General features: G+C 39.6%; 1 protein-coding gene across 1 annotated transcript in view; it reads right to left on the bottom strand.

The window, feature by feature from the left end:
- Nucleotides 1-7,647: 7,647 nt before the first annotated feature.
- The window catches only part of LOC101027687 (fibrous sheath-interacting protein 1), a 75,129-nt gene continuing 54,908 nt past the window's right edge, over nt 7,648-27,868 (bottom strand). The window contains exons 9-11 of the mRNA XM_074389934.1: nt 27,311-27,435; nt 25,722-25,832; nt 7,648-7,891 (exon numbers count right to left, since the gene is read on the bottom strand). Coding sequence (XP_074246035.1) covers nt 7,700-7,891; nt 25,722-25,832; nt 27,311-27,435 — 428 coding nt within the window. The 3' untranslated portion in view covers nt 7,648-7,699. The remainder of the gene's footprint in view (nt 7,892-25,721; nt 25,833-27,310; nt 27,436-27,868) is intronic.

The raw sequence follows: 27,868 nt of genomic DNA, 5'->3' as shown, positions 1-27,868 counted from the left end.
ACAGTTAGCTGCATACCTTTGAGGAAGTCACCTTCACTTTCTGCGTCTCTATGACTTCTGAGAAAGTGACTTCCCCCTCTAATAACTTATGAATCTGTAATTCTCTACAATTAGACCCAAAGGATATGTAACAACTTTCTTCTGTCATGGTCTCTGATGGCATAACCATATAGTTCAAATGCTTGAAAAATATTGTATGATGAAAGCAGAGGCCAAGAGGGGTCAGAAAAAGGTAGCCACTGATGCTGCAAATATTGCCCAGATGCATAATCAAAAAGCTCTGTGGCACCAGGAAAGATTCTCTTCTTACAACAAAGTGCCAACCAGTACTGTCTGTCTTCGTGATCATCAGGAAATATCTCGATTTCTCATAGATTCTCTGACCAACGTATCATTTCTGTGTTTCTGAGTCATATAGGAATGCTTTTACGGAGAACTCAGTAAAAGCTCTCCTTGATTGCCTCAAGAAGAGAACTGTCCCTGAGGTTGAGGTCAACAGACATTTGTTGATTTGACGAATTGGCTGCCAAGAGATTCTGAGTTTATCCTTAGAAAAAGTATCTGTGGTGTTGACCATGCCAAAGGGGTCTTTGAAGCAAAATAAACTCATTTTCAAAAGTCAAAAACAGAGGAAATTACCCACAGCTTCATAAGTTACCTGACATGCAAATAAGGCATGCATTAAGGAGTAGGAAAAGACAAACCTGCTTAAATAAAGCCAGCCTGGCCTGTTTTCAAGCTAATGCTATACATTTCCATAGCACCCTGCTATTTCCTGTCATCAGATGGATCATGTGCCTGGCAGTACCAAAAGTAGGGAAAAAAAATATTCAGGCAGATTGTTTTTATCACCTTGGAATAATGCCATAAAATGAAGGAAAACTTGACTATATCAGAAGCTTAACACAGGAAAACAAAGAAATATAAACTTCACAGTAATCTATAAAATGCAGGTGGCAAGGGCAATCTCCCAGATTTAACTGGAAATCTAACAGATTGGCACTGGAGGTAAAGACCTCGGAAGTAACGTCTTATTTGTTCCTCGATCCAGAAATCCATGCTCCTGAGGCTTCCATGGGTTTTCGAAATGAGCAGATGGTCAACGAGATTTCTGTGCCTGTGACCAACATACATCTTAAAAACTCTAAATTCCTGCCCTCAACCAACACACTAAGTACATCTGGGGTCAAGTGGAGTCCATGGCCATTACTGGAACTATACAAATCCCTGGGCCCAATAATAAAACATCTTTCAGAATTACATGTCAAACAATGGTCTGTATTTCCTCAATTTTAGCTAATATTGAGATAGAAAGAGACCAAAAAAGGAAAGTTAATTATTGCTGTCAGCAATAATAGCATGATCTTGGCAAGAAAAGAGATCAATAAAAACTACAATTTTCCTCAATCAAATGTTTGCTAATTTTTTCTTGAGCTTACCAAATTATGTACAACTGAATCAATATTTTAAGAATAAGAAAATCAGTAAAAGTAAGGAAAACCTTTATATTCAATTAAGCTAGTTAGTTAAAGAACACAGTGATGCCTGCTGTCAATGAGAGCCATTTCTGAGGCCCTTCCCAACCAGAGAAATATATATATAACGATGAACTGGAATTCTAGATTTACTACATTGACTGCATGCAAGATGAATAAACTATACTTGCATAAAAGAGCCAAATGGAATAGAATTTATTATTGAATCCAGTTGCTAAGGATTTAAGAAACTGAATGCTTACATAACTCCTATATATTAGATATTTCTGGAGAGAGCTGGAATCTAATATATCTACAAATAAGAAATACGATAACTAAATTATAGAACATCACTCAGTTTTATGGTGGGATTTACAATACGTGGAAAGAACGAACCAATCTGTTGAAGGTTACAAGATGGACTCAGAAAGGTATGCACAGTTAAACTACAGAGCTTAAGAAAAAATTGCTTCAATTAGTTCTCTTGCTAAGATAAAATGAAAATAAAAAGCAGATGTAAAAACTGCAACCACATATTATTCACATTACAGAAACAACAGTAATATGCCATTCTTTCTTTTGACTGTGACCACATGCTTAGTTTTACACTAAGAAAATCAGATACGTAAAAGCCAAATGCTGCTTTTAAAATGGTGCCATAAAGTTAAGTGTTGGGCCAGAGCATCTATATGAGAACATCACAATCAGCCAGCCGATAAGGAAAAGAAGACTTCTTATCTGTCCTTTCCACAGAGACCAACACCTCCTTCATCTCTGAGCCACATTCCTAGAGTTCTTCAAACTATTCTGACTCAACCACATTTATCATCCTAAATCTACGTGCATACTAGCTTACCACCTTATAGTTATCATACACATGTAAGTCAGAAAGTCTGTGTTTCAACTTGTTCAGGAAACTGTTTTTTTGACCAACAAAAAGAAATCTTCAAAGGAATTTTTAAAATATCACACCTTCACCAGATAACCTTTCCTTTCTCTGCGCTCTCACAGCATACACTTTCCATGCTTTTCATCCAATCAGTGCCCATCCGGTGGTGTTCTTGTTTCATTCACAGTCACTCCACAATGTGTTCTATGTTACATCATATCCTCCAGTATCCTACAAGGTGCCTTGAGGTCAGAGATAAAGCTTCATTCTAGTCTGGATACTACATCCGCCACTATAGTGTCTCCTATGAAATAAGCAGGCATTCAACAATGTACTGATGGTCTCTGCATGGGCTGGACAAGTAACATAAATGCATGAAGTGGGCCTCAGGACCTGCCATACAAAGAGTGGTAAGTAACTGAGGCAAACTGGAGAATCTGTGCCCTGTAGAAAGAGCAGTCACTATTCAGCTCAATCCAGTAACTGCCAAGCAAGAATTTAGGTCTAATGCTGGCATATTTTCTAATTTTAATTTTTGAAGACAGAACTAGAAATTTGGATTTTTATAAGAATTCACCTAATTTTTAAATGTTGGCTTAAAAATATCTTTAAATCCTTTGTAAGCAAAAGGAAACCCAACTGGGAGCTTAATTTGTCCTGTAGGCCAGAGGTTCCCGACCCCCAGGCCATGGATGGTTCTGGCAGGTGGCCTGTTAAGAACAGCAGCCCCACAGGAGGAGGTGAGTAGCAGGCACAAGGGAAGCTTCATCTGTATTTGCAGCCACTCCCTATCACTCGCATTACCACCTGAGCTCTGCCTCCCATTAGATCAGCAGCAGCACTGGATTCTCATAGGAGTGCAAACCCTATTGTGAACTGCCCATGTGAGGGATCTAGGTTGCGTGCTCCTTATGAGAATCTAATACCTGGTTATCTGTCACTGTCTCCCATCACCCCCAGATGGAACCACCTAGGTGCAGCAAAACAAGCTCAGGGCTCCCACTGATTCTACATTATGGTGAGCTGTATGATTATTTCATTATGTATTACAATGTAATAATAATAGAAATAAAGTACGCAATAAATGTAACGCATTTGAATCATCCCAAAACCATCCCCCTCCCTGGGTCCATAGAAGAATTGTCTTCCAGGAAATCAATCCCTGATGCCAAAATGGTTGGGGACTGCTGCTATAGGCCACCAGGTTTCAGCCTTATGATACATAATGGTAGTCTTCTTATGTATCTCTGATCCCTCTGCCTCCTTCTCTAGTTCCTCTTCATCCTTCTGCCCCTCACTTATGGAAATAGACTTTCTGAATATTCCTTGGATGTGCTCTCTCTCTTGCCTCTGACCCACCACAGCACTTTACTTAGAGCCTTCTATGAGCCTGTAACCCCAGCACTTTGGGAGGTTGGCTCATGCCTGTAATCCTAGCACTCTGGGAGGTTGAGACAGGTGGATCTCTTGAGGCCAGGAGTTCAAGACCAGCCTGGGCAATACAGTGAGACCACATCTCTACAAAAAAATTTAAAAATTAGCTGGTGATGGCACCTATAGTCCTAGCTTCTGGGGAGAGTAAGGTTGGAGGATTGCTTGGGCCCAGGAGGTGAAGGCTGCAGCAAGCCATGATTGCACCACTGTACTCCGGCCTGGGTGACAGAGCGAGGACTTGTCTCTTGAAGAAAAAAAAAGGTTTTCTATGGCATTTGCCTATGCTGTCTTGACCACAGTTTTCTATGTATACTCAATGCCTCCCACAAGGAAATAAGTTCTTTATATCATTTATAACAATATCATTGGTTGAGTTCTGTGTCAGACACTGTGCTAAATACTTTATGTCTATTAACTCAGCTACTCTTTACAAGAACCCTAAGAATACTAGTATTATTTTATAAATAAGGAAAATGAGGTTTAGAGAGCTTCTAATTAGTGCCCAAGTTCACAGAACTAGTAAATGCTAGCACCAAATTTGAAGTGAGAATTTTTGATTCCAAAGTATTTTATTTGCCTGATTCATCTTTAAGCTCTCTACAATTCCTTACATCCAGGAGCATTCAAAATATGCTGAATCAATCATTCAAAAACAGAAATTTACATTCCACTTAAAAGAAATTCTTTCTTAAGGAGCGCAGAGAAAAATTACTGGTGAGTTAATGGTTTGCAGAAGAGTTAAAAATAAAATGAATATGAACTATGAATATTTGTGGGTTAGCAACTGATTGGAACTCATTTATCAACTAAATAGATACACAGGGTTTATTCAAGATACAGTGTATTTATTCAAAAAGTAGTCCAATCCAAAATAATATCCCTAAAATAATTTGCCATGTTAGCATTTCTGCTTTGAAAATTCAATGTGCAATGCTGGTTTTAGTTAGAAATGACGAAATGCCAAAGGGAAATTGAACAAAAGCTCAAAAGATATTCTTTTTTTGCATGCAAGAAGCATAAAATTTATTTTTAACAACTACATTATATTTTTGTTTCTGCATCCAATGGGAGTCCCAAAATGTTGTTTTCCCTTTTCTTTCCAAATATATGTTATTTCACATAAAAACACATAATCTCAGTATGTACCAGAAATGTAAGGTACTGGCTTTTCTTTTCAATATTTTTTTAAAATTTTATCTGAACTATAAATGTGAACTCTGAAAATGTGATTGACTTGATAATGAGAAAATCTGACCATATTCATGCTTTTTATTTGAAGTCTTAAGGGACAAACAAATCTCTGAATTATCTGTCTCTTTCAAGAAGAGGAGGAAACAAGGGTCACCAGGTCATTCTCATGCTATATTTTTGCCAAAAATATAGCTTTTGGATGGCTATATCAGTGTCTTGGACTTCACAGACCTCACTTCATTTGACAGCCACAAAAAGGACATTTTCTATTATTTAAGATCATAGTTCATCTCTGATATTTCAGCTACTCTTGAAATCTAACAACAACAAAAAATCAACTGAAACATGAAAAGGACAAAGAGTATCTCTGAAACATTTCATTATCTCATCTAGGGTTCCTCCTTTTTGAAAAACAGAATTCAGTAACATAAACTAGCCTAACTCACGTCTAAGTCCTGGGGTACGGCTGGGCATGGTGGCTCACACCTGTAATCCCAGCACTCTGGGAGGCCAAGGCAGGCAGATCATGAGGTCAGGATATAGAGACCGTCCTAACCAACATTGTGAAACCCCGTCTCTACTAAAAATACAAAAATTAGCTGGGCATGGTGGCATGCGCCTATAGTCCCAGCTCCTCGGGAGGCTGAAGCAGGAGAATCACTTGAACCCGGGAGGCACAGGTTGCAGTCAGCTGAGCCGAGGTCACACTCCAGCCTGGCAACAGAGTGAGACTCCGTCTCAAAAATAAAAAAATAAAATAAAATAAAAAACAAAGTCCTGGGATACATTTGAGTGAGGACAAAGATTCTAATTATCTCTGCTTTCCAAAAATTTTAATCCCACTGCAGAATTTCAAATCAATAGTGGGAACAACTGCACCATTACTGCCATCTAACGGGTCAGGAGCAGCTGTGCCTGTCCATTAGAAATATAACTAGTCACAAAACTGTTACTACCTTGGAACACCTTCATACTGTTCCTTTCCCCTGAAGTTGCTTCAACTGGCATGAAGCTGGATCCCTAATGCCCAACTGATAGCTTAGAGGAAGTGCTAACTATAAAACAGAAGGATTGGCTGGGCGCGGTGGCTCAAGCCTGTAATTCCAGCACTTTCGGAGGCCGAGGCGGGTGGATCACGAGGTCAAGAGATCGAGATCATCCTGGTCAACATGGTGAAACCCCGTCTCTACTAAAAATACAAAAAATTAGCTGGGCATGGTGGCACATGCCTGTAATCCCAGCTACTCAGGAGGCTGAGGCAGGAGAATTGCCTGAACCCAGGAGGCGGAGGTTGCGGTGAGCCGAGATCGCGCCATTGCACTCCAGCCTGGGTAACAAGAGCAAAACTCCGTCTCAAAAAAAAAAAAAAACGGAAGGATTACCTACAGACTACTGACACTTAAATCTTTAGATGGTCCAAGAAGATGACAGCCATCTATAATTGTACAGAAAATGATTTGGTGAAACTTTTACAAAGCTGCTAGAGTACAGGGTTATTAATCTCTTATACAATCAGATATTTTCTCTTCAGTCTACCACCCCAACCCAAACCAGATTTCAAGAAGTACTCAAATGTAGGGTAGGAGAGAAATTTACTTTTCTAAAGCTGATATTCTGATATGCCTTTTTTTTTTTTTTTTTTTTTTTTTTGAGAGGAAGTCTCGCTGTGTCACACAGGCTGGAGTGCAGTGAGATGATCTTGGCTAACTGCAACCTCCGCCTCCCAGGTCCAAGCGATTCTTCTGCCTCAGCCTTCCAAATAGCTGGGATTACAGGCAAGCACTACTACGCCCAGCAAATTTTTGTGTTGTTTTTTTTTTTTTTTTGAGGCAGAGTTTTGCTCTTGTTACCCAGGCTGGAGTGCAACGGCACAATCTCGGCTCACCACAACCTCCGCCTCCTGGGTTCAGGCAATTCTCCTGCCTCAGCCTCCTGAGTGGCTGGGATTACAGGCACGCACCACCATGCCCAGCTGATTTTTTGTATTTTTAGTAGAGACGGGGTTTCACCATGTTGACCAGGATGGTCTCGATCTCTTGACCTCGTGATCCACCCGCCTCGGCCTCCCAAAGTGCTGGGATTACAGGCTTGAGCCACCGCGCCCAGCCTAATTTTTGTGTTTTTAATAGAGACGAGGTTTCACCATGTTGGCCAGGCTGGTCTCGAACTCCTGACCTGAAGTGATCCACCCAACTTTACCTTCCAAAGTGCTGGGATTATAGGCGTAAGCCACCACACCTGCTTTGTAAAAGAATATTTGAAGGAACTACTGAGAGAAGAAACACATTGATTTCAAAACTCTTATAGGAGAGAAGTCAACATAATGAGCTTCGCTGCTCGATGTTAAATTAAAGGAGCTATAAGAATGTGGCAGAGTGAAGGACAATGGCTACCACTGCTAATACCTAGTGCCAGAGAGACAAAGTACAATAAGGCTCTCAAAGGACTCATGAGTGCCATATTAGCTTTCTTCCCTCCACTCTCTCTTGATCATGATGGAGAATTAGCTTCAATCATACAGATATGATAATATTAGAATAAAAACTCCCTCAGTGACTCCATCCTAGAAAATTACCATATGAAAGAAAAATGAGGAGAAAGTGGAAGTAACCAAAGGAAAATACACACGGTTGTGAAACAAATGATCACTGGGAAAAGCAACTGATTAACAAGCAGACTGTAAAATTATGTGAACTAGCTTTAGCACACATTAACTTGAACAGTCCGTGGATTCTTCAAATACCTGATTATTCTGACGTTCAAGTCTTGGAGAAAAGCTGGAAATCATTGGAGAGGCTGCAGAGAGTTCTTGGAGTTTGATATCAATTTCAGCAAGTTGCTGATGCTGGCTGACTGCAAGCGCATATCCTTCTCCGGGGACCACCCAGCCAGACTGATCACCCTAAGAGGAAACAAGGGTCACCAGGTCATTCCCTGGGTATATTTTTGCCAAAATATTCAGATGGCTATAAAAGTACCCAGGACTAACACACACACACACACACACACACACACACACACACACACACACACACCTAGTGCCAGAGGGATAAAGTAAAATAAGGCTCTAAAAGTGGGGACAGGGAGTTAACATTGGTAAAAGAATAATATGAAATAGTTCCTGGTTTTGTTATCTGCCAACCTGTATAAAGTATCTTCTAACATTTTAAGGGGATTTTTCCCCTGTGAAACAAATCTCTTAGTTTCACAGTCTGGTTCTCATAACATTCTTATTTATCTACATTCAAAAACTGTTTTATGACATGTTAAGTAGGAAGAAATCAGGTTTACCCTGTAACGGGACATGATAGTTTCAAACCTTGTCCCTTAAAAGTAACATGGCATCTATAAAATCAGTTGCTTGGGTTTCACAAATTTAACTGATCATCTTTCATTCAACTAATAATTGCTCCATTTTACCTTATAAAATCTATATATTACATTCATTCAAAAATCTCATACTGAATGCCTACTGTGCATACGTATGATGTTAGGCACTGGTGATTCAATATGAATATCTCAAGGTTCTGCCCTCGAGGAGTTGTCTCTTGGCAGCAACAATTTTAAGGTGTGAAGAGAGCTGGTAAGCCCTGGGCACCATGGGAACCAGAGAGGATCAACTAACCTTCCTGCCTCTGTGGGCAGGAAGGGACTGGAGAAAATAGGACCTTAATCAAAGAAAACACCATAATCGGGTCTGTATTTTAAAACTGGAACTACTGAGAGGAAGAGTGGAGGTAGAAAGGCAGGTGTATGGCTTCAGCCCAGGAGTTGTTAAGAAGCAATAGCTGCCGGGCGCGGTGGCTCACGCCTGTAATCCCAGCACTATCGGAGGCCGAGGTGGGTGGATCACGAGGTCAAGAGATCGAGACCATCCTGGTCAACATGGTGAAACCCCATCTCTACAAAAAAAAAAAAAATATACAAAAAATTAGCTGGGCATGGTGGCGCGTGCCTGTAATCCCAGCTACTTGGGAGGCTGAGGCAGGAGAATTGCCTGAACCCAGGAGGCGGAGCTTACGGTGAGCCGAGATCGCACCATTGCACTCCAGCCTGGGTAACAAGAGCGAAACTCAATCTCAAAAAAAAAAAGAAGCAATAGCTACAATCTAGAACAAAAGTAATGACTGACTGAACTAAGGAATGTTTTCTGGGAATATGGAACAGAATCCAGAGATACATGGGAAGCATAATTTACAGAACCTGGAGATAATTTTATGAAAAAGTAAAGGGAGATGTAAAGATCAAGGATATAGAACAAGTTCCTCAAGACAACGATGCTCACTCTCATCACTCCTATTCAACATAGTACTGGAAGTCCTAGTCAGAGTAATCCAGAAAGAGAAAAAAAATAATAATAAAAGGCATTTGAACAGAAGGAGAAGAGGTTCAACTATCTCTGTTTGCAGACAACCTGATTCTATACCTAAAAACCCCACAGTCTCTGACCAAAAGCTCTTAAATTTGACAAGCAACTTCAGCAAAGTTTCAGGATACGAAATCAATATACAAAAATCAATAACATTTCTATACACCAACAACATTCAAGCTGAGAACCAAATCAAAAATGCAATTCCATTCACAATAGCCATAAAAAAGAACAAAATACCTAGGAATACAGCTAACCAGGGAGGTGAAAGACCTCTACAATGAGAATTACAAAACACTGCTCAAAGAAACCAGAGATGACACAAACAAATGGAAAAACATTCCAATGCTCATGGATAGTAAGAATCAATATTGCTAAAATGGCTACACTTCCCAAAGCAAATTATAGATTCAATGCTATCCCTATCAAACTACCAATGACATTTTTTACAAAATTGGAAAAATCTATTTTAAAATTCACATGAAACCCCAAAAAAGCATAAATAGCCAAGCCAATCCTAAGCAAAAAGAACAAATCTGAAGACATCATGCTACCTGATTTCAAACTACATTACAAGGCTACAGTTACTGAAACAGCATGGTACTAGTACAAAAACAGACACATAGACCAATGGAACAGAAGAGCAAGCCCAGAAATAAAGCCATACACCTACAACCATCTGATGTTCAACAAGGTTGACAAAAACAAACAATGGGGGAAAAGACTCCCTGTTCAATAAATGGTGCTGGCATAACTGGCTAGCCATATGCATAAGATTGAAACCAGACCTCTTCCTTACACCATACAAAAAAAATCAAGTAAAACCTAAACCTATAAATCCCTTGGAAGATAACCTAGAAAATGCCATTCTGCACATAATCCCTGTCAAGGATTTCATGATGAAGATGCCAAAAGCAATTGCAACAAAAACAAAAATTGACAAATGGAACCTAATTAAAGACCTTCTGCACAGCAAAAGAAACTATGAATAGGGTAAACACAATCTAAAGAATGGGAAAAATATTCGCAAACTATGCATTCGACAAATGTCTAATATTCAGAATCTATAAGGAACTTAAACAAATTAATCAGAAAAGAACAAACAACCCCCTTAAAAAGTAGGCAAAAGACAGAGATGCTTTGCTAAAGAAGACATACACATGGCCAAAAAGCATATGAAAAAAATGCTCAACATTACTTAACATGTGAAAAATGCAAATCAAAACCACAATAAGATACCATCTCACAACAGTCAGAAAGGCCATTACTAAAAACAGATACTAGCAAAGCTGCAGAGAAAAACACCTACACACTATGGGTAGGAATGTAAATTAGTTCAGCCATTGTGGAAAGCAGCGTGGCAATTTCTCAAAGAACTTAAAACAGAAGTATTATTCAACCCAGCAATCTCGTTCATGAGTATATACCCAAAGGAATACAAATCATTCTACCATAAAGACACATGCAGGCCAGGTACAGTGGCTCATGCCAGTAATCCCAGCACTTTGGGAGACCAAGGCAGGTATATGGCTTCAGCCCAGGAGCTCAAGACCAGCCTGAGCAACATGGCAAAACGTCACCTTTACAAAAAATTTTTAAAACTTAGCCAGATGTGGTGATATGCACCTGTAGTCCCAGCTACTCAGGAGGCTGAGGTGGGAGGATCACTTGAGCCTAGGAAGTCGAGGCTGCAGTGAGCCATGATGACATTATTGCACTCCAGCCTGGGTGACAGAGTGAGACCCTGGCTCAAAGAAAAAAAAAAAAAGACACATGGATGCATATGTTCATTGCAGCACTATTCAAAATAGCAAAATCATAAAACTGGATAAAGAAAATGTGGGACATACACACCACGGAATACTATGCAGCCATAAAAAAGAATGAGATCATGTTCTTTGCAGCAACATAGATGCAACTGAAGGCCATAATCCTAAACAAAATAACACAGGAACCAAAACCCAAATACTATATGTTTTCATTTATAAACATTGAGTACACATGGACACAAAGAAAGGAACAACAGTCACAGGGGCCTACTTGAAGGCAGAGGGTGGCAGGAAGGAGAGGACTGAAAACCTACCCATTGGGTACTATTGGTATTACCAGGGTGATGAAATAATCTGTACACCAAAGCCCTGTGACATGCAATTTATCTACAGAACAAACCTGCATGTATACTCTTGAACCTAAAATAAAAGTATTTATTTAAAATAAGTAACTTAAAAAATCATAAACGTTGTTGTGGCCTTACCAAGAAAAGAAAAACGGGTTCCTGATTTCGTGAACTAGCTGATGGTAGTCACAATATCTAAACCAGAGATTATATAGATGCAGTAGGTTTGAGGAGAAAGATGATGAATTGTTTGGGACCTTTTCAAAGTAGCAGATATCCCCCTAGGATATGCACAGATTACTTCACATAAATATGCTTATGTGAAGTTCCAGATAGAGACTCGGGATTGAAATAAATACGCTTGACTTACCCACATATCAAAAGTGGTTCAAACCCTAGGGGCTATAGAAATGGATAAGGTCATAAAGAGAAGCATAGTGCAAAAACAGGACAGAAGAACTGTGAAGAATATTTAAAATAAAGGGGCAAGTAGAGGGCAAAGAAGCTTAAGAATTTCATACATTTTGATTTCATGATGCTAATACCAAGAATTAAGCCCTACATGATATTCAGAGGCATTATAAAAACTTTATGCACAAAGACCTTTATATTTTTATCCTCTTGACCCTGGCATTCACAGTCCCTGTTTTGGTGAAACCAAAGAGTGTGAGTCTTGGCAGGGGAGAGATCACCACAAGACACTCCTCTCTACCCTCTAACATCAAGAAGACAAATTACCTAGATTCGGCTAATCGGAAGCAAACACCCAGAACCCTGAGGGACAGAAGCAAAGATGCTGGGAAATGATTAATAGGGGATAGTGATGGTAGCAGCAACAAGCATCTCTAGGGGAGCAAAGGTCTGGTGACTGTGGAGCTAGAAGCAGCCAGCCCCTAACCAGAATGTTCCTAAAGCTATGCTTATGGCTGCCCTGACATCTGCCTGATGTACAAACCTGGTTCCCCAAACTTCCCATTGAGTCTATGGACTACCCAAGACTCCCAATAAATTCATTTTCTGTTGTTTTAGCTGAAGTCCATTTTTGTAACTTGCAACGCAGAACACAGACTGATAAAAAAAATGTGTTGCCATGCTATTTACAATAAAACGTCTAATAGGGGAAAAGTGGGTAGATTATAGCATATCAACACAAGGATTATGATACAGTCATAAATGTTTTTAAATATACTTACAAATTGATATATAAAAGTTACACATAATTTTTAAAATATATTACCTAATTACTTACACTGTAATTTTTCCTAAATAAAAATGATATCAACACCATACAACCTAAATTAGAAATAATAAAGAATCACAAAAAAGTAAAACTATGAAATTGATGATGCAATAGTGGTTATTTTAAATTCTTGTCTGAATGGGATTATTTTCAAATGACACTGAAGTCAAAAGAGCACGTTAGATTAAATTCAACAGAAATGTAAATGTTTCAGCACTATGCAATTGCAGAAATAAATTATATGTAAGAGGCAGTAAATGGCCTCCTTTTTTTCTGTCTAGCACCTCTATACACCCTTGCTATATATGGGGAACTTCCAGCTTTTAGGAATCTTACCTTCCTAAAAGAGAAACCAGAAAATGCTCTTCACTAGGATTTTTTATAGCTAGGGTTCAGGCAGGTAACTAAACATCCACCACCAGACTCCCCCACTCAGTACTATTAGATGTGAGTGACCTGAGATCTGATACAAACCCATTTCACTGGTGAGGATGGCAATAGAAACACTTAGCTTAGGGGGTGCCATTCATTGCAAGTGTGAGTTCCCAACACAGATGGAAATATTTTTTAAATTCTAAATAAGTATCCTAGAGCAGCAGTCCCCAACATTTGTGGCACCAGGGCCAGGTATCATGGAAGATGATTATTCCATGGACTGAGGGGACCAGGGTTAGAAAGGATGGTTTCAATATGAAACTGCTCCACCCCAGATCATCAGGCATTAGATTCTCAAAAGGAGCAGGCAACCCAGATCCTTCCCATGCACAGTTCACAATAGGGTTCATGCTCCTCTAAGAATCTAATGTTGCGGCTGATGTAACAGGAGGCAAAGCTCAGGTGGTAATGCTCACTAGCCCGCCTCTCATCTCCTCCTGCTGTGTGGGCCAATTCCTACAGGCCATGGACCCAACCAGTACCAGTCCCCTGTCCTAGAGAGGTTCAAGAGAAGATTTACTTCTCTTGAGATTAATCCATAAAATTAAGCATGCCAGCCAGGCACAGTGGCTCATGCCTGCAATCCCAGCACTTTGGGAGGCCAATATAAGTGGATCACCTGAAGTCAGGAGTTCAAGACCAGCCTGGCCAACATGGTGAAACTCCATCTCATCTAAAAATACAAAAATTAGCCAGGTGTGTGGCAGGTGCCTGTAATCTCACCTACTTGGGAGCCTGAGGCAGGAGAATCACTTGAACCCGGGAGGCAGAGACTGCAGTGAGCTGAGATCGCGCCACTGTACTCCAGCCTGGGCAACAAGAGTAAAACTTTGTCTGCAAAAAAAAAAAAAAAATTTAAGCATGCCACTAAAAAGAACAACCAGAGAACAAGAGTTCAGGGGAATTAAAACATAATTATCATTTTAGTCATCTTCTTTAAATTGTGCATTTATTTGTCAAAGATGAGGTTGTGGGCAGTTCATAAAGGAAAGGGCACATCTGAAAACAGAGACATTTAAAAGAACATGGAGAATTTGAGGAGCAGAAAGAAGTTTGGTAGGATTTGAGAATATAGTAAATAGGTTCCTTCTTCAAAGTTTTCCTAAACTTTTCCTGCTGCACTGCTTCTTCCTCTGAATTTCTATTTTAACATGTGTCACCATGCATCTGCCTCTATAGAATTTCTGTATGTTGATGTCCCACCTTTATAAGAGGACTTGCAGAAAGAACTCTTCGTTTTCTTTTTTTTTTTTTATTTTACATTATATTTAACAAAGATTATACTTAAAACTACATAGTAACTCCTAGAACAAAGATAAAATCAAGTTTTGTTTTGGTGACAGTTTTCTGACAAGATTAACAGAGCACAATGGACAGGTCCTCCATTTGACTTTCAAGGAACAATCATAAAACAATCCCCAAGTGCTTGGCATTACAGGCATGAGCCACCGTGCCCAGCATGCCTTTACATTTTTAAAATCATTTGTCTCACTTGCTGGTACTACTTAAACCATTCTGTTGATTAACCAGGGTAATTTAGTAGTAATGAAACACTAATAATCCTTAAAGAGTGAATGACAGGACTACATGTCAACAAGACTAAGGTTAAACCTTATCAAAACTTCATAAAAAGAATATTATGATGTCAATGTCCATGTTCCTCTAAAAAATGGGTCAATTTTTTTTTCTTTTTTTGAGACGGAGTTGCACTCTGTCACCCAGGCTGGATTGCAATGACACAGTCTCGGCTCACTGCAACTTCCAGCTCCAGGGTTCAAGCAATTCTCTTGCCTCAGCTTCCCGAGTAGCTGGGATTACAGGTACCCGACACCACGCCTGGCTACAGAAAGAACTCTTAGTAAATATTGGTGTAAAAAACAATAATAGTCAATAATAATTGTCTTCTTTTTTTTTTTTTGAGATGGAGTTTTGCTCTGTTGCCCAGACTGGAGTGGAGTGCAACGATCTTGGCTCACTGCAATCTCCACCTCTCAGGTTCAAGCGATTCTCCTGCCTCAGCCTCCCAAGTAGTAGCTGGGATTACAGGCGTACACCATCACACCTGGCAAATTTATATATATATATGTATATATATATATATATATATATATATATATATGCACGTGTATATATATATATATATACATACATATATATATATATAATTTTTTTTTATTAGACGGAGTTTCGCTCTTGTTACCCAGGCTGGAGTGCAATGGCGCGATCTCGGCTCACCACAACCTCTGCCTCTTGGGCTCAGGCAATTCTCCTGCCTCAGCCTCCTGAGTAGCTGGGATTACAGGCACGCGCCACCATGCCCAGCTAATTTTTTGTATCTTTAGTAGAGACGGGGTTTCACCATGTTGACCAGGATGGTCTCGATCTCTCAACCTCGTGATCCACCCGTCTCAGCCTCCCAAAGTGCTGGGATTACAGGCTTGAGCCACCGCGCCCGGCCAATTTTTATATTTTTAATAGAGATGGGGTTTCGCCATACTGGCCAGGCCAGTCTGAAACTCCCAGCTTCAAGTGATCCTCTCACCTCAGCCTCCCAAAGTGCTGGGATTACAGGCATGAGCCACCACACTCGGCCTAAAAACAATAACTGCCTTTAAAAATCTGAAAAGAGAGCTGCATAGCTAAGTAGCAGAATAGACGTGGTTGAAATCCAACTTGGAAACCTGTATAATGAGCTCATATGTGCAAAATGACAAAAAAGATTTGCATTATGAGAAAACATTGTAAGACCTGGAAAAGAGGTCCAAGAGGTCCTATAACCATCTGTGGCAGACACTGTCTACTGACTGACATGATCCCTGTTTCTCATTTCCTTCTTCCTTGCCTACCTCTACTACAAAAAAACAGAAAGTAATATACGTGAATCCCCCTTCTCACTTGCCCCAACATACTGAACAAATGGCTACGCAATACAGCTTGGCCAGTGAGATGCAGGTAGATGTCCTGGGGACACCATACCATCCCCAGCGAAAAGGCAAAGTCTCAGAGGAACATTTCTTTGCTCTTTCCCCTTTCCGCTTTCTGTCTGCTTGGAAAATGGACACACTGCCTACAGATGCAGCAGCAATCTTGCAAATCTAAAGACAAAATCCACATAGGAATGTAGAACAGGAGGACAGAAGGACATGAGCTGCTTACTCCTGGATTTCTTGTTACTAGAAAAAAAATAAACTCCTTACTGTTTAAGTCACTGCTACCTGCAGCCAATCACACTCTCAACTAATACCCCATTTATAGCTCTCCCAAAAAGAGGAAAAAAAGATGATGGAAAGGAAGAAATAATAAAGGATAATTTTCTTTTTTCTTTCTTTTTTTTTTTTTTTTTTTTGAGACGGAGTTTCGCTCTTGTTACCCAGGCTGGAGTGCAATGGTGCGATCTCGGCTCACCGCAACCTCCGCCTCCTGGGCTCAGGCAATTCTCCTGCCTCAGCCTCCTGAGTAGCTGGGATTACAGGCATGCGCCACCATGCCCAGCTAATTTTTTTTGGATTTTTAGTAGAGACAGGATCTCACCATGTTTACCAGGATGGTCTCGATCTCTTGACCTTGTGATCCACCCGCCTCGGCCTCCCAAAGTGCTGGGATTACAGGCTTGAGCCACCGTGCCCGGCCAATAAAGGATAATTTTCTGAGCTGAAGGAAGATTTGAACCTTCAGATAGAAAGACCTTACCAAGCAAGAACAAAAATGTTTTTAAAGATACACATAAATATAATCTGATAAAATCATAAACTCCAAAATAAAGAGAAAATCCTACATGTGTCAAGAAAAAAAAGGATTTTTCATATAAAATTTTGTTAACTGCTAAGTTAACATTCAAATGAGGAAAAAATAAATATTTGAATACACACTCAAAAATTATCTACAGTCCACCACTTCTTGGGGCAAAATTTTTCAAAAAAGTTCCAAAAAACAAGTTCTTAATGACTTACAAAGAGACTTAGACTCCCACACAATAATAGTGGGAGACTTTAACACCCCATTGTCAATATTACACAGATCAATAAGACAGAAAATTAACAAGGATAGCCAGGACCTGAACTCAGACCTGGAACAAGCAAACCTAATAGACATTTACAGAACTCTCCACCCCAAATCCACAGAATATACATTCTTCTCAGCACCACATCACACCTACTCTAAAACTGACCACGTAATTGGAAGTAAATCACTCCTCAGCAAATGTAAAAGAATGGAAATCATAACAAACAGTCTCTCAGACCACAGTGCAATCGAGTTAGAAGTCAGAATGCAGAAACTAACTCAGAACCGCACAGCTTCATGGAAACTGAACAACTTGCTCTTGAATGTTGACTGGATAAACAATGAAATGAAGGCAGAAATAAAGATGTTCTTCAAAACCAACAAGAATGAAGACACAACATACCAGAATCTCTGGGACACATTTAAAGCAGTCTCTAGAGGAAAATGTAAGTGCCCACATGGGAAGCAAAGAGAGATCCAAAATTGACACCCTATCGTCAAAATTGAAAGAGCTAGAGGAGCAAGATAAAAAAAAAAAATTCAAAACCTAGCAGAAGACAAGAAATATCTAAGATCAGAGCAGAACTGAAGGAGATAGAGACACAAAAAATTCTTCAAAAAATCCATAAATCCAGGAGCTGGTTTTTTGAAAAGATCAACAAAATAGACAGACCACTAGCCAGATTAATAAAAAAAGAAAATAGAGAATAATCAAATTGATGCAATAAAAAATGATAAAGGGGATATCACCACAGATTCCACAGAAATCCAAACCATCATCAGAGATTATTACAAACAACTCTATGCACATAAACTAGAAAACCTGGAAGAAATGGATAACTTCCTGGACACCTACATCCTCCCAAGCCTAAACCAGAAAGAAGTCAAAACCCTGAATAGACCAATAACAAGGTCTGAAATTGAGGCAGCAATTAAGAGTTTACCACCCAAAAAAAGCCCAGGTCCAGATGGGTTCACGGCCGAATTCTACCAGACATACAAAGAGGAGCTGGTACCATTCCTTCTATAACTATTCCACATAATCCAAAAAGAGGGAATCCTTCCCAAATCATTTTATGAGACAAACATCATCCTGATACCAAAACCCGGCAGAGACTCAACAAGAAAAGAAAACTTCAGGCCAATATCTATAATGAACATAGATGCAAAAATCTTCAATAAAATACTGGCAAGCCGATTGCAACAGCACATCAAAAAGCTTATCCACAATGATCAAGTAGGATTCATCCCAGGGATACAAGGCTGGTTCAACATACACAAGTCTATAAACATAATTCACCACATAAACAGAACCAAAGACAAAAACCACATGATTATCTCAATTGATGCAGAGAAGGCCTTTGACAAAATTCAACAGCCGTTTATGCTAAAAAATCCTCAATAAACTAGGTATTGATGGAACGTATCTCAAAATAATAAAAGCTATTTATGACAAACCAACAGCCAATATCATACTGAATGGGCAAAAGCTGGAAGCATTCCCTTTGAAATCTGGCACTATACAAGGATGCCCTCTCTCACCACTCCTATTCAATATAGTACTGGAAGTTCTAGCCAGAGCAATCAGGCAAGAAAAAGAAATAAAGGGTATTCAAATAGAAAAGGAGGAAGTTAAATTGTCTCTATTTGCAGAAAACATGACTGTATATCTAGAAGAACCCACTGTCTCAGTCCAAAATCTCCTGAAACTAATAAGCAACTTCAGCAAAGTCTCAGGATACAAAATCAATGTGCAAAAATCACAAGCATTCCTATACACCAACAACAGACTTAAAGGAAGCCAAATCAAGAACAAACTGCCATTCACAATTGCCACAAAGAGAATAAAACACCTAGGAATACAACTAACAAGGAACATAAAGGACCTCTTCAAGGAGAACTACAAGCCACTGCTCAATGAAATAAGAGAGGACACAAACGGAACGTGAAACATTCCATATTCACAGTTAGGAAGAATCAACATCGTGAAAATGGCCATACTGCCCAAAGTAATTTACAGATTCAACGCTATCCCCATCAAGCTACCAACAACCTTCTTTACAAAACTGGAAAAAAAACACCTTAAACTTCATATGGAACTGAAAGAGAGCCCGCATAGCAAAGTCAATTCTAAGCAAAATGAACAAAGTGGGAGGCATCACACTACTAGACTTCAAACTATACTACAAGGCTACAGTAATCAAAACAGCATGGTACTGGCACCAAAACAGAGATATAGACCACTGGAACAGAACAGAGGCCTTAGAGGCAACACGACATATCTACAACCATCTGATCTTTGAGAAACCTGACAAAACAAGCAATGGGGAAAGGATTCCCTGTTTAATAAATGGTGTTGGGAATACTGACTAGCCATGTGCAGAAAGCAGAAACTGGATTCCTTCCTGACACCTTACACTAAAATTAACTCCAGATGTATTAAAGACTTAATCATAAGACCTAACACCATAAAAACTCTAGAAGAAAATCTAGCCAAAACCATTCAAGACGTAGGTGTAGGCAATGACTTCATGACCAAAACACCAAAAGCATTGGCAACAAAAGCCAAAATAGACAAATGGGACCTAATCAAACACCACAGCTTCTGCACGGCAAAAGAAACAGTCAGTAGAGTGAATCGGCAACCAACAGAATGGGAAAAAATTTTTGCAGTCTACCCATCTGACAAGGGGCTGATATCCAGAATTTACAAAGAACTAAAGCAGATCTACAAGAAAAAAACGAACAAGCCCATTCAAAAATGGGCGAAGGACATGAACAGATACTTTACAAAAGAAGACATAGAGGAGGCCAACAAACATATGAAAAAATGCTCATCGTCACTGGTCATCAGAGAAATGCAAATCAAAACTACCTTTTTTTTTTTTGAGACGGAGTTTCACTCTTGGTACCCAGGCTGGAGTGCAATGGCGCGATCTCGGCTCACCGCAATCTCCGCCTCCTGGGTTCAGGCAATTCTCCTGCCTCAGCCTCCTGAGTAGCTGAGATTACAGGCACACGCCACCATGCCCAGCTAATTTTTTGTATTTTTAGTAGAGATGGGGTTTCACCATGTTGACCAGGATGGTCTTGATCTCTTGACCTTGTGATCCACCCGCCTCAGCCTCCCAAAGTGCTGGGATTACAGGCTTGAGCCACCGCGCCCAGCTCAAAACTACCTTGAGATACCATCTCACGCCAGTTAGAATGGCGATCATTAAAAAATCAGGAGACAACAGATGCTGGAGAGGATGTGGAGAAATAGGAACACTTTTACACTGTTGGTGAGAGTGTAAATTAGTTCAACCATTGTGGAAGACAGCGTGGTGATTCCTCAAGGACCTAGAAATAGAAATTCCATTTGACCCAGCAATCCCATTACTGGGTATATATCCAAAGGATTATAAATCATTCTACTATAATGACACATGCACACGAACGTTCACTGCAGCACTGTTTACAATAGCAAAGACCTGGAAACAACCCAAATGCCCACTGATGATAGACTGGACAGGGAAAATGTGGCACATATACACCATGGAATATTATGCAGCCATAAAAAATGATGAGTTTGTATCCTTTGTAGGGACATGGATGAACCTGGAAACCATCATTCTCAGCAAACTGACACAGAACAGAAAATCAAACACTGCATGTTCTCACTCATAGACGGGTGTTGAACAATGAGAACACATGGACATAGGGAGGCGAGCACTACACACTGGGGTCTGTTGTGGGGAGATAGGGGAGGGACAGCAGGGGATGGGGAGTTGGGGAGAGATAGCATGGGGAGAAACGCCAAGATATAGGTGATGAGGAGGAAGGCAGCAAATCACACTGCCATGTGTGTACCTATGTAACAATCTTGCATGTTCTTCACATGTACCCCAAAACCCAAAATGCAATTAAAAAATTAATAAAAAATAAAATAAGTTCCAGAAAAATAATTCAAGGAATGATTTATAAAAATAAATAATTTGTTGGGTCCAAATACGCTGTTAATGATGTGGCTAAAAATTTTGGCTAAATTTTGTTGATAAAGATTTCTGACACACAAGAAGCACAGCGTTTTTAAAGGTAAAGATTAAAAAGTATAATATTCCTTTGGGAGGCCAAGGAGGGTGGATCACGAGGTCAAGAGATTGAGACCATCTTGGCCAACATGGTGAAACCCCGTCTCTACTAAAAATGCAAAAAATTAGCTGGATGTGGTGGCACATGCCTGTAATCCCAGCTACTTGGGAGGCTGAAACAGGAGAATTGCTTGAACCCAGGAGGCGGAGGTTGCGGTGAGCCGAGAATGCACCATTGCACTCCAGCCTGGGCAACAAGAGCGAAACTCCGTCTCAAAAAAAAAAAAAGTATAATATTCTACAACTAAAATTCCAGATGATCTCAATATATTCTGGAGGAAAGAAAATGAAACTCAGGGAAATAAAAGTACACCAAAGATCCAATCTTGTTAAAATATGAAACTTTAGAAACTAATTATTAAAGTTGAAAAGAAAATCTTCATTTTAATGTATTTTTAAAACTTGAAGGTTAACCGTATCAGATCAGAAACAAGATATTAAATTTCCAGACCACAAGAGGAAAGGGAGATAAACAAAAACAAATATGATAAATAAAACCTACAATTTGATGTCAGGAAACAATTCAAAAAGTATGTGGTCATAATGAAGATGAGTAACCTAACTAGCCTCATATTGATAATAACAAAAGATGAAGGATGAAGAAACAAAGATGAAAACACAAAAGCAACAGCAAAGCCCAGCTACACAGTACTTATAAAAGATCTAAAACTAAAATGATTGAGATGAGCTTAAAATAGAAAGATGAGACCTACATACTAACAAAAATAATATGCAAAAGGCAATATTATTAACAAAAAGTCATTACGAAAGCATTCCTAGACTGTATAAAGAAAATCTAGCATGCCATAGTTTGATGCCCAGCAAGACCATGGTAGCAGTTTACACAATTTCACAATTAATAACAAAACCAGAATGAAACCCAGATCCCTTAATTCTTACGGTTATCTAAGCTTTTGTTAATAAAGTAGACAAATTATAGTTATGTGTTACTTAATGACAGGGATATGTTCTAAGAAATGTATCATTAGGCAATTCAGTCACTGCATAAAAACCACAGGATGTACTTATACAAACCTCGACGGTAGAATGTACCACACACCATGGCCACATTGCAAAGCCTATTGCTCCTAGGCTAGAAACCCACACAGCGTATTTTGTAGTTACTGTGTTGTAGATGACTGTAACACAATGGGAAGTATTTGTGAATCTAAACATATTAAAATATAGAAAAGGTACAATAAAAATATAGTATAAAAATCTTTTTAAGGCTGGGCGCAGTGGCTCACGCCTGTAATCCCAGCACTTAGGGCAGCCGAGGCAGGCAGATTACCTGAGGTCAGGAGTTTGAGACCAACCTGGCCAACACGGTGAAACCCTGTCTCTACTAAAACTACAAAATTAGCATGTCTGTAATCCTAGCTACTCGGGAGGCTGAGGCAGGAGAATTGCTTGAACCTGGGAGGCGGAGGTTGCAGTGAGCCCAGATCACACCATTGCGCTCCAGCCTGTGCAACAAGAGCAAAACTCCATCTCAAAAAAAAATTTTTTTTGCTAATGGCACACCTGTATGGGGCACTCACCATGAGTGGAACCTGCAGGGCTGGAAGTTGCTCTGGTGAGTCAGTGGGTAAGTGGTGAGTGGCTGGGAATGCCTAGGACATTACTGGCTGCTACCATAGACTTTATAAACACTCTACACTTAGAGTACACTCAATTTATTTTAAATTATTCTTCTTTATTGAATAAGAAATGAATCTTAGTTTACTATAACTTTTTTACTTTTATATTTGTTTAACTTTTTCATTCTCTTATAATAACAGCTTAAAACACAAACATAGGATACAGCTGTATAAAAATAGTTTCTTTCTTTATAAGCTTTTTCCTATTTTAAAATTTTCTTTTTCTATATCTAAAATTTTGTGAAAAATTAAGACACAATTAGCCTAGGCCTACACAGGGTCAGGATCATCAGCATCACTATCATCCACTCCATATCTTGTCCCACTGGAAGGTCTTCAAGGGCAGTAACAAGCATGGAGCTGTCATCTCCTATGATAACCATGCTGTCTTCTGAAATTCCTCCTGAAAGACCTGCCTAAAGCTGTTTTACAATTAACTTTTTTATATATAAGTACAAGGAGCACACTCTAAACTATAGAGGTACAGTGTCACAGGTGATAGGAATTTTTCAGCTCCAATATTATCTTATGGGACCACTGTCATATATGCATGTTGACCAAAACATCATTATGTGGCACATGACTGTACCATGAGTCAGCGAAGCTAAAATATCTCAGAATTATGTGGGCATTAGCAGTTTCCCTCGCCACCCCTTTCCCTTATTTCATCAGCCCCAGGCATAGCAAAACCTTCATCTGTTCCTAGACACAGCCCCCACTGGGACCTCACTGTCTCAGGCAGGATTATGTAGAGGATTATTATATGTGATATTCTGCAGATAAGTTTTTGATTTTTGGTGGAAAGTAGGATATTTTGTTTGCCCACACAGACCTTTTTTTAAATATGAGCAGTTGTGAACATTTTGTAAGTTTAATGTTTCCCATTTAAAAATCTGAATTTCTAGTTTCTCTTAAAAAACTGGAAGATCCAGGCAGCCCTGGTCTGGGATTTCCATGGAGTAGCCACCAGTGGATGCTGAGTGTTAACTCCCGTTGAACGGGCACATCCTCCCTTCTTGGCCACAGGGATCACTGCACATGCACTGCTTTTGGACCCACAGCCAAAAAAACTACCGTCTGAATCTCTGTGTCCCTCACTGTGGAAACTAAGACAAGGATTCTCGTTTGAGTAGTTCACTGGGAGAGTGCCTTTGGGAGCAGGAACATGAGGAACACAGGCTAGGGCAAGGACACAGAGACAAGCTAGGATGTGGTCTCAGCTGAAGACCAGCTTCAGTCTAATCCCTGATGAAGCCCTGGAGGACACTTTACACCATAGAGCTAATCCCACCTCTAGGTAAGGGGTCTGGGGTGGGGAAGGAGTGATATCCTGGGCTGTTTGATTCCCATTTGGCTCAGGGAAATTCTCCAGGCAAGGGAACAGCTATGCACCTTTAGCACAGGGCTGGGGCATGGATGCACAGACAGGTGTCAGGGAAAGGGGATACGGGCAGGGCGCCAGCAGCATTCACTCCATCACATCCTTATTACACACAGGGGAATAGACGCTAGGGCTAAGTGATTCAAGGAATGCAGGAGAGTATATTTCTTCATGGAAGCAAAGAATATTCCTCAAGCTTAGGAATATAAACAAGTGCAAACACTGGGCCACAGCACTCTTTAGGTGACCTTCCCAGGCCCTATAAATACCTGTGTTCGCCCCACTCCACCCCCATTACATGCTGTTCCCCTCTTTCAGTTCAATCTCTTTCCCCCAACCCCGGACTTTCACATGAGCAGGCCCTCCTGTTAACCCCAGGACTCTCCAGGAAACTGGCTGCTCAAGGTTAACTGGGCAGGAATGGAATGGAATTCTTTAGGATTACTGAAGACGACACTGAAATACCATAAAACCAGGTTTAGGGACAATAAGAAAAAGAGACAGGCCGGGCGCGGTGTCTCAAGCCTGTAATCCCAGCACGTTGGGAGGCCAAGGCGGGTGGATTATGAGGTCAAGAGATCAAGACCATCCTGGTCAACATGGTGAAACCCCGTCTCTACTAAAGATACAAAAAATTAGCTGGGCATGGTGGCACGTGCCTGTAATCCCAGCTACTCAGGAGGCTGAGGCAGGAGAATTGCCTGAACCCAGGAGGCGGAGGTTGCGGTGAGCCGAGATCGCGCCATTGCACTCCAGCCTGGGTAACAAGAGCGAAACTCCGTCTCAAAAAAAAAAAAAGAGACAGAAAAATACCTTCATATGTCATCAGTAATAAGCATATCAAAGCACAAGCAGAAGTTACTGTGATAACCAATGTATAATCACTCTTACTTAGCATGACATAAAATCATCCTTCGAAAGTCAGTAATGAATTGACCAAGAATAAATTTGAAAACTTCGATAAAAATAATGGTACAAAACAGGATTTTAAAAAAAAATTTTCAACTTGTATTTTAAGTTCCAAGGTACATGTGCAGGTTTGTTATACAGGTAAATCTGTGTCATGGGGGTTTGCTGTACAGATGATTCTGTCACCCAGGCATTAAGCCCAGCACCCATTAGTCATTGTTCCTGACCTTCTCCCTCCTCCCAGCCTCTTCTCTCTAACAGGCCCCTTGTGTGTTGCTTCCCTCTACGAGTCCATGTGTTCTCATCATTTAGTTCCCACTTAAAGTGAGAACATGCAGGATGTTATTATCTGTTCCTGTGTTAGTAAAACAGGATTTTTTTAAAGTCAGAGAAGAATGTCTCAGTATCTGAAAAATTATTGTAAATTGTGCTGCTGGGTCAATAATATGACTTTATAAAATCAAAATTAAGAAGTGTAGAGTTCCCTGACTATCAGAGTTTACCTACCTCAGAACTGGAGAGCCCAGAATCTTTATCATCCAAGTCCTTCAAAAGCTCAATCAGCCTTTTCTTCTCTCTGTCAATCATAACCACTGGGTTTCTTGATTCCTTGGCCAACTACAGAATTTATTAATGGAAAACATTATATACTCAAAGAAATTCATAGTTCAGGAAAATAAAAATGGGACCTGAGAATTCTACAATACAGATACAAAAAGAGAAAATCTGTGAGATTAGGCATTTTACATTTGCTATGTAATTTTATTTAGGTCAAAATGTTTGTAAAGCGCCATTCTCTAATATTCAAAGATATCATCCCTATAAGCAGGCCCTCCTGTTAACCATTCCAACAGACATTTTATTAAAAAAATAATATGAGCAGTTTTCAAACCTATTATAGATAACAAATATAAATGCAAAAACATACTTGCTGAGACATTTGGAAGAAATCTTCTTGCTACTTTCTTTGGGGCACTTATTCCCTAAATGAAACTGCTTTTAAATTTCAAGACTATCATATGAGGAATTTAAATATTCAATTACTATTGTTAAAAAGGAGAAAGAGAAATCTACGGTAGAGCTGCTATCTGTGTCAGCAAGAACCCAGGTAAGGGAGAAGCTCTATTGCTCTTGAAAATTGAACAGTAAATAAACATACAAGGGACCAGTGCAAAGATAGAGGCAGATCAAGATGGAGAAGGTTTCCTGAAGAAGATCATATGAATGTGGAGCACAAGAATCGACAGTCCCCGAGGCCAGTCCCAGCAGTGGCAGGCTGCTCCACAAATCCAGTCTGCCTGAAATGATGTGCCAATTGTGGGGAAAGGATCAGGCTTGAAGTGTGAGGAATTACTCAGCTCTCCCTTGTCAATACTCCCCACTCGCCCAGGTGGTTTTCTAGTGCCGCTGCTCAAAGGGTGAGCAGAGCTTCTGTCGTCCTCACTATATTTCCTGTTGTAAATTAATTAATGAGCATTCTGGTCTAACCCAGGAATCTTTGTGCCCTTGTTTAGTCTAAGTCTGCCTTAACGACAAACCAAGTCAGGCTGCAAGGCCTATAAGACCAAAGATGGGTGCTTGAAGCAGAAGCTAATCAAGGCCAGTGACCAGCTGTGGAAAGGCTCAGCAAAGAGGCAGACAACCAGAAGGCTTCTCCAGCCCAGCCCTGCTGCTCTGCCAGGCACATTTTCCATTCAAAGTTCTAAACGTATTAACTATAAAATCAGTCTCATTACTTAAAAAAAAAAAAATTTTACTAATATGCAATTTAAAATCTGAGAAACATTGTCCAAAGCTATTATCTAAATAAATGTTTTGCAAATTGCAGGAAACAGACTATTTCTGGAGAGTGAAACAAATGCTAGTTACAGCTAGCATTTTGAAAAAGAGATAGGATAGGACAGGATGTAATGGATTGAACACAGAAATAATGAAGTACTGGTTTATAAAAGTTTTCATTCAATATTATCTACTAATTCAATCATATATACATTTATGATGGTTGAAAAAATATTTAAAGACACTGAACAAAACTACTGCCATTTTTTCAACTCATTTTGCCCCAAATTCTGGCTTCTACATTTCTAAGTACATACCTCAATGTTTCTCTTAATAAAATCCCGGTTGTGTTTGCCCCTGAGCTCAATCTTTTCTGTATTTGAGAAAGGTTTCTTTCCTCCTTTGATCAATGATTCATTTCTTTCCACATCACAGGTAAAATCTAGTATTTAAAAAGTCCAAAATTTTTTCATAATTAAAAGTGTCAATTATGCTAAAAGTTCACTTCAAGCATGTATTAAAATATGTAAGAAATAAAACCCACACAGAAGAACTAACTTCTAAATTCCAGATCCAGAGACCTAATATATAATGGAGATCTAGTCTTAAAAAGATAAACGTGCTACAATAACTTTGAATTAAGTTCTCATAAAACTTCTTCTGTTATTCATTATCATGTATCAAACTTGTTCCGGTTGACTCCATGAGAATGATGGGGAATATGAAAAGAACTTCAAGACAGACATGTGAAGAAGAAATCACTGATGTTAGGGAAACTTTAAACTATATATTTTATTTCAGTCTTGATACAAAACAAAAATTTCCCTAAAGACTAGGTCATCCCTACTCTTCTATTAATTTACCATTACCCTTTC

The sequence above is a fragment of the Saimiri boliviensis genome, chromosome 2 (genome assembly GCF_048565385.1).
Source record: "Saimiri boliviensis isolate mSaiBol1 chromosome 2, mSaiBol1.pri, whole genome shotgun sequence".
NCBI classification, from domain to species: Eukaryota; Metazoa; Chordata; class Mammalia; order Primates; family Cebidae; genus Saimiri; species Saimiri boliviensis.
Note: the sequence above shows the minus strand (reverse complement) of the source record. Positions and strands in the feature narration are given on the sequence as shown.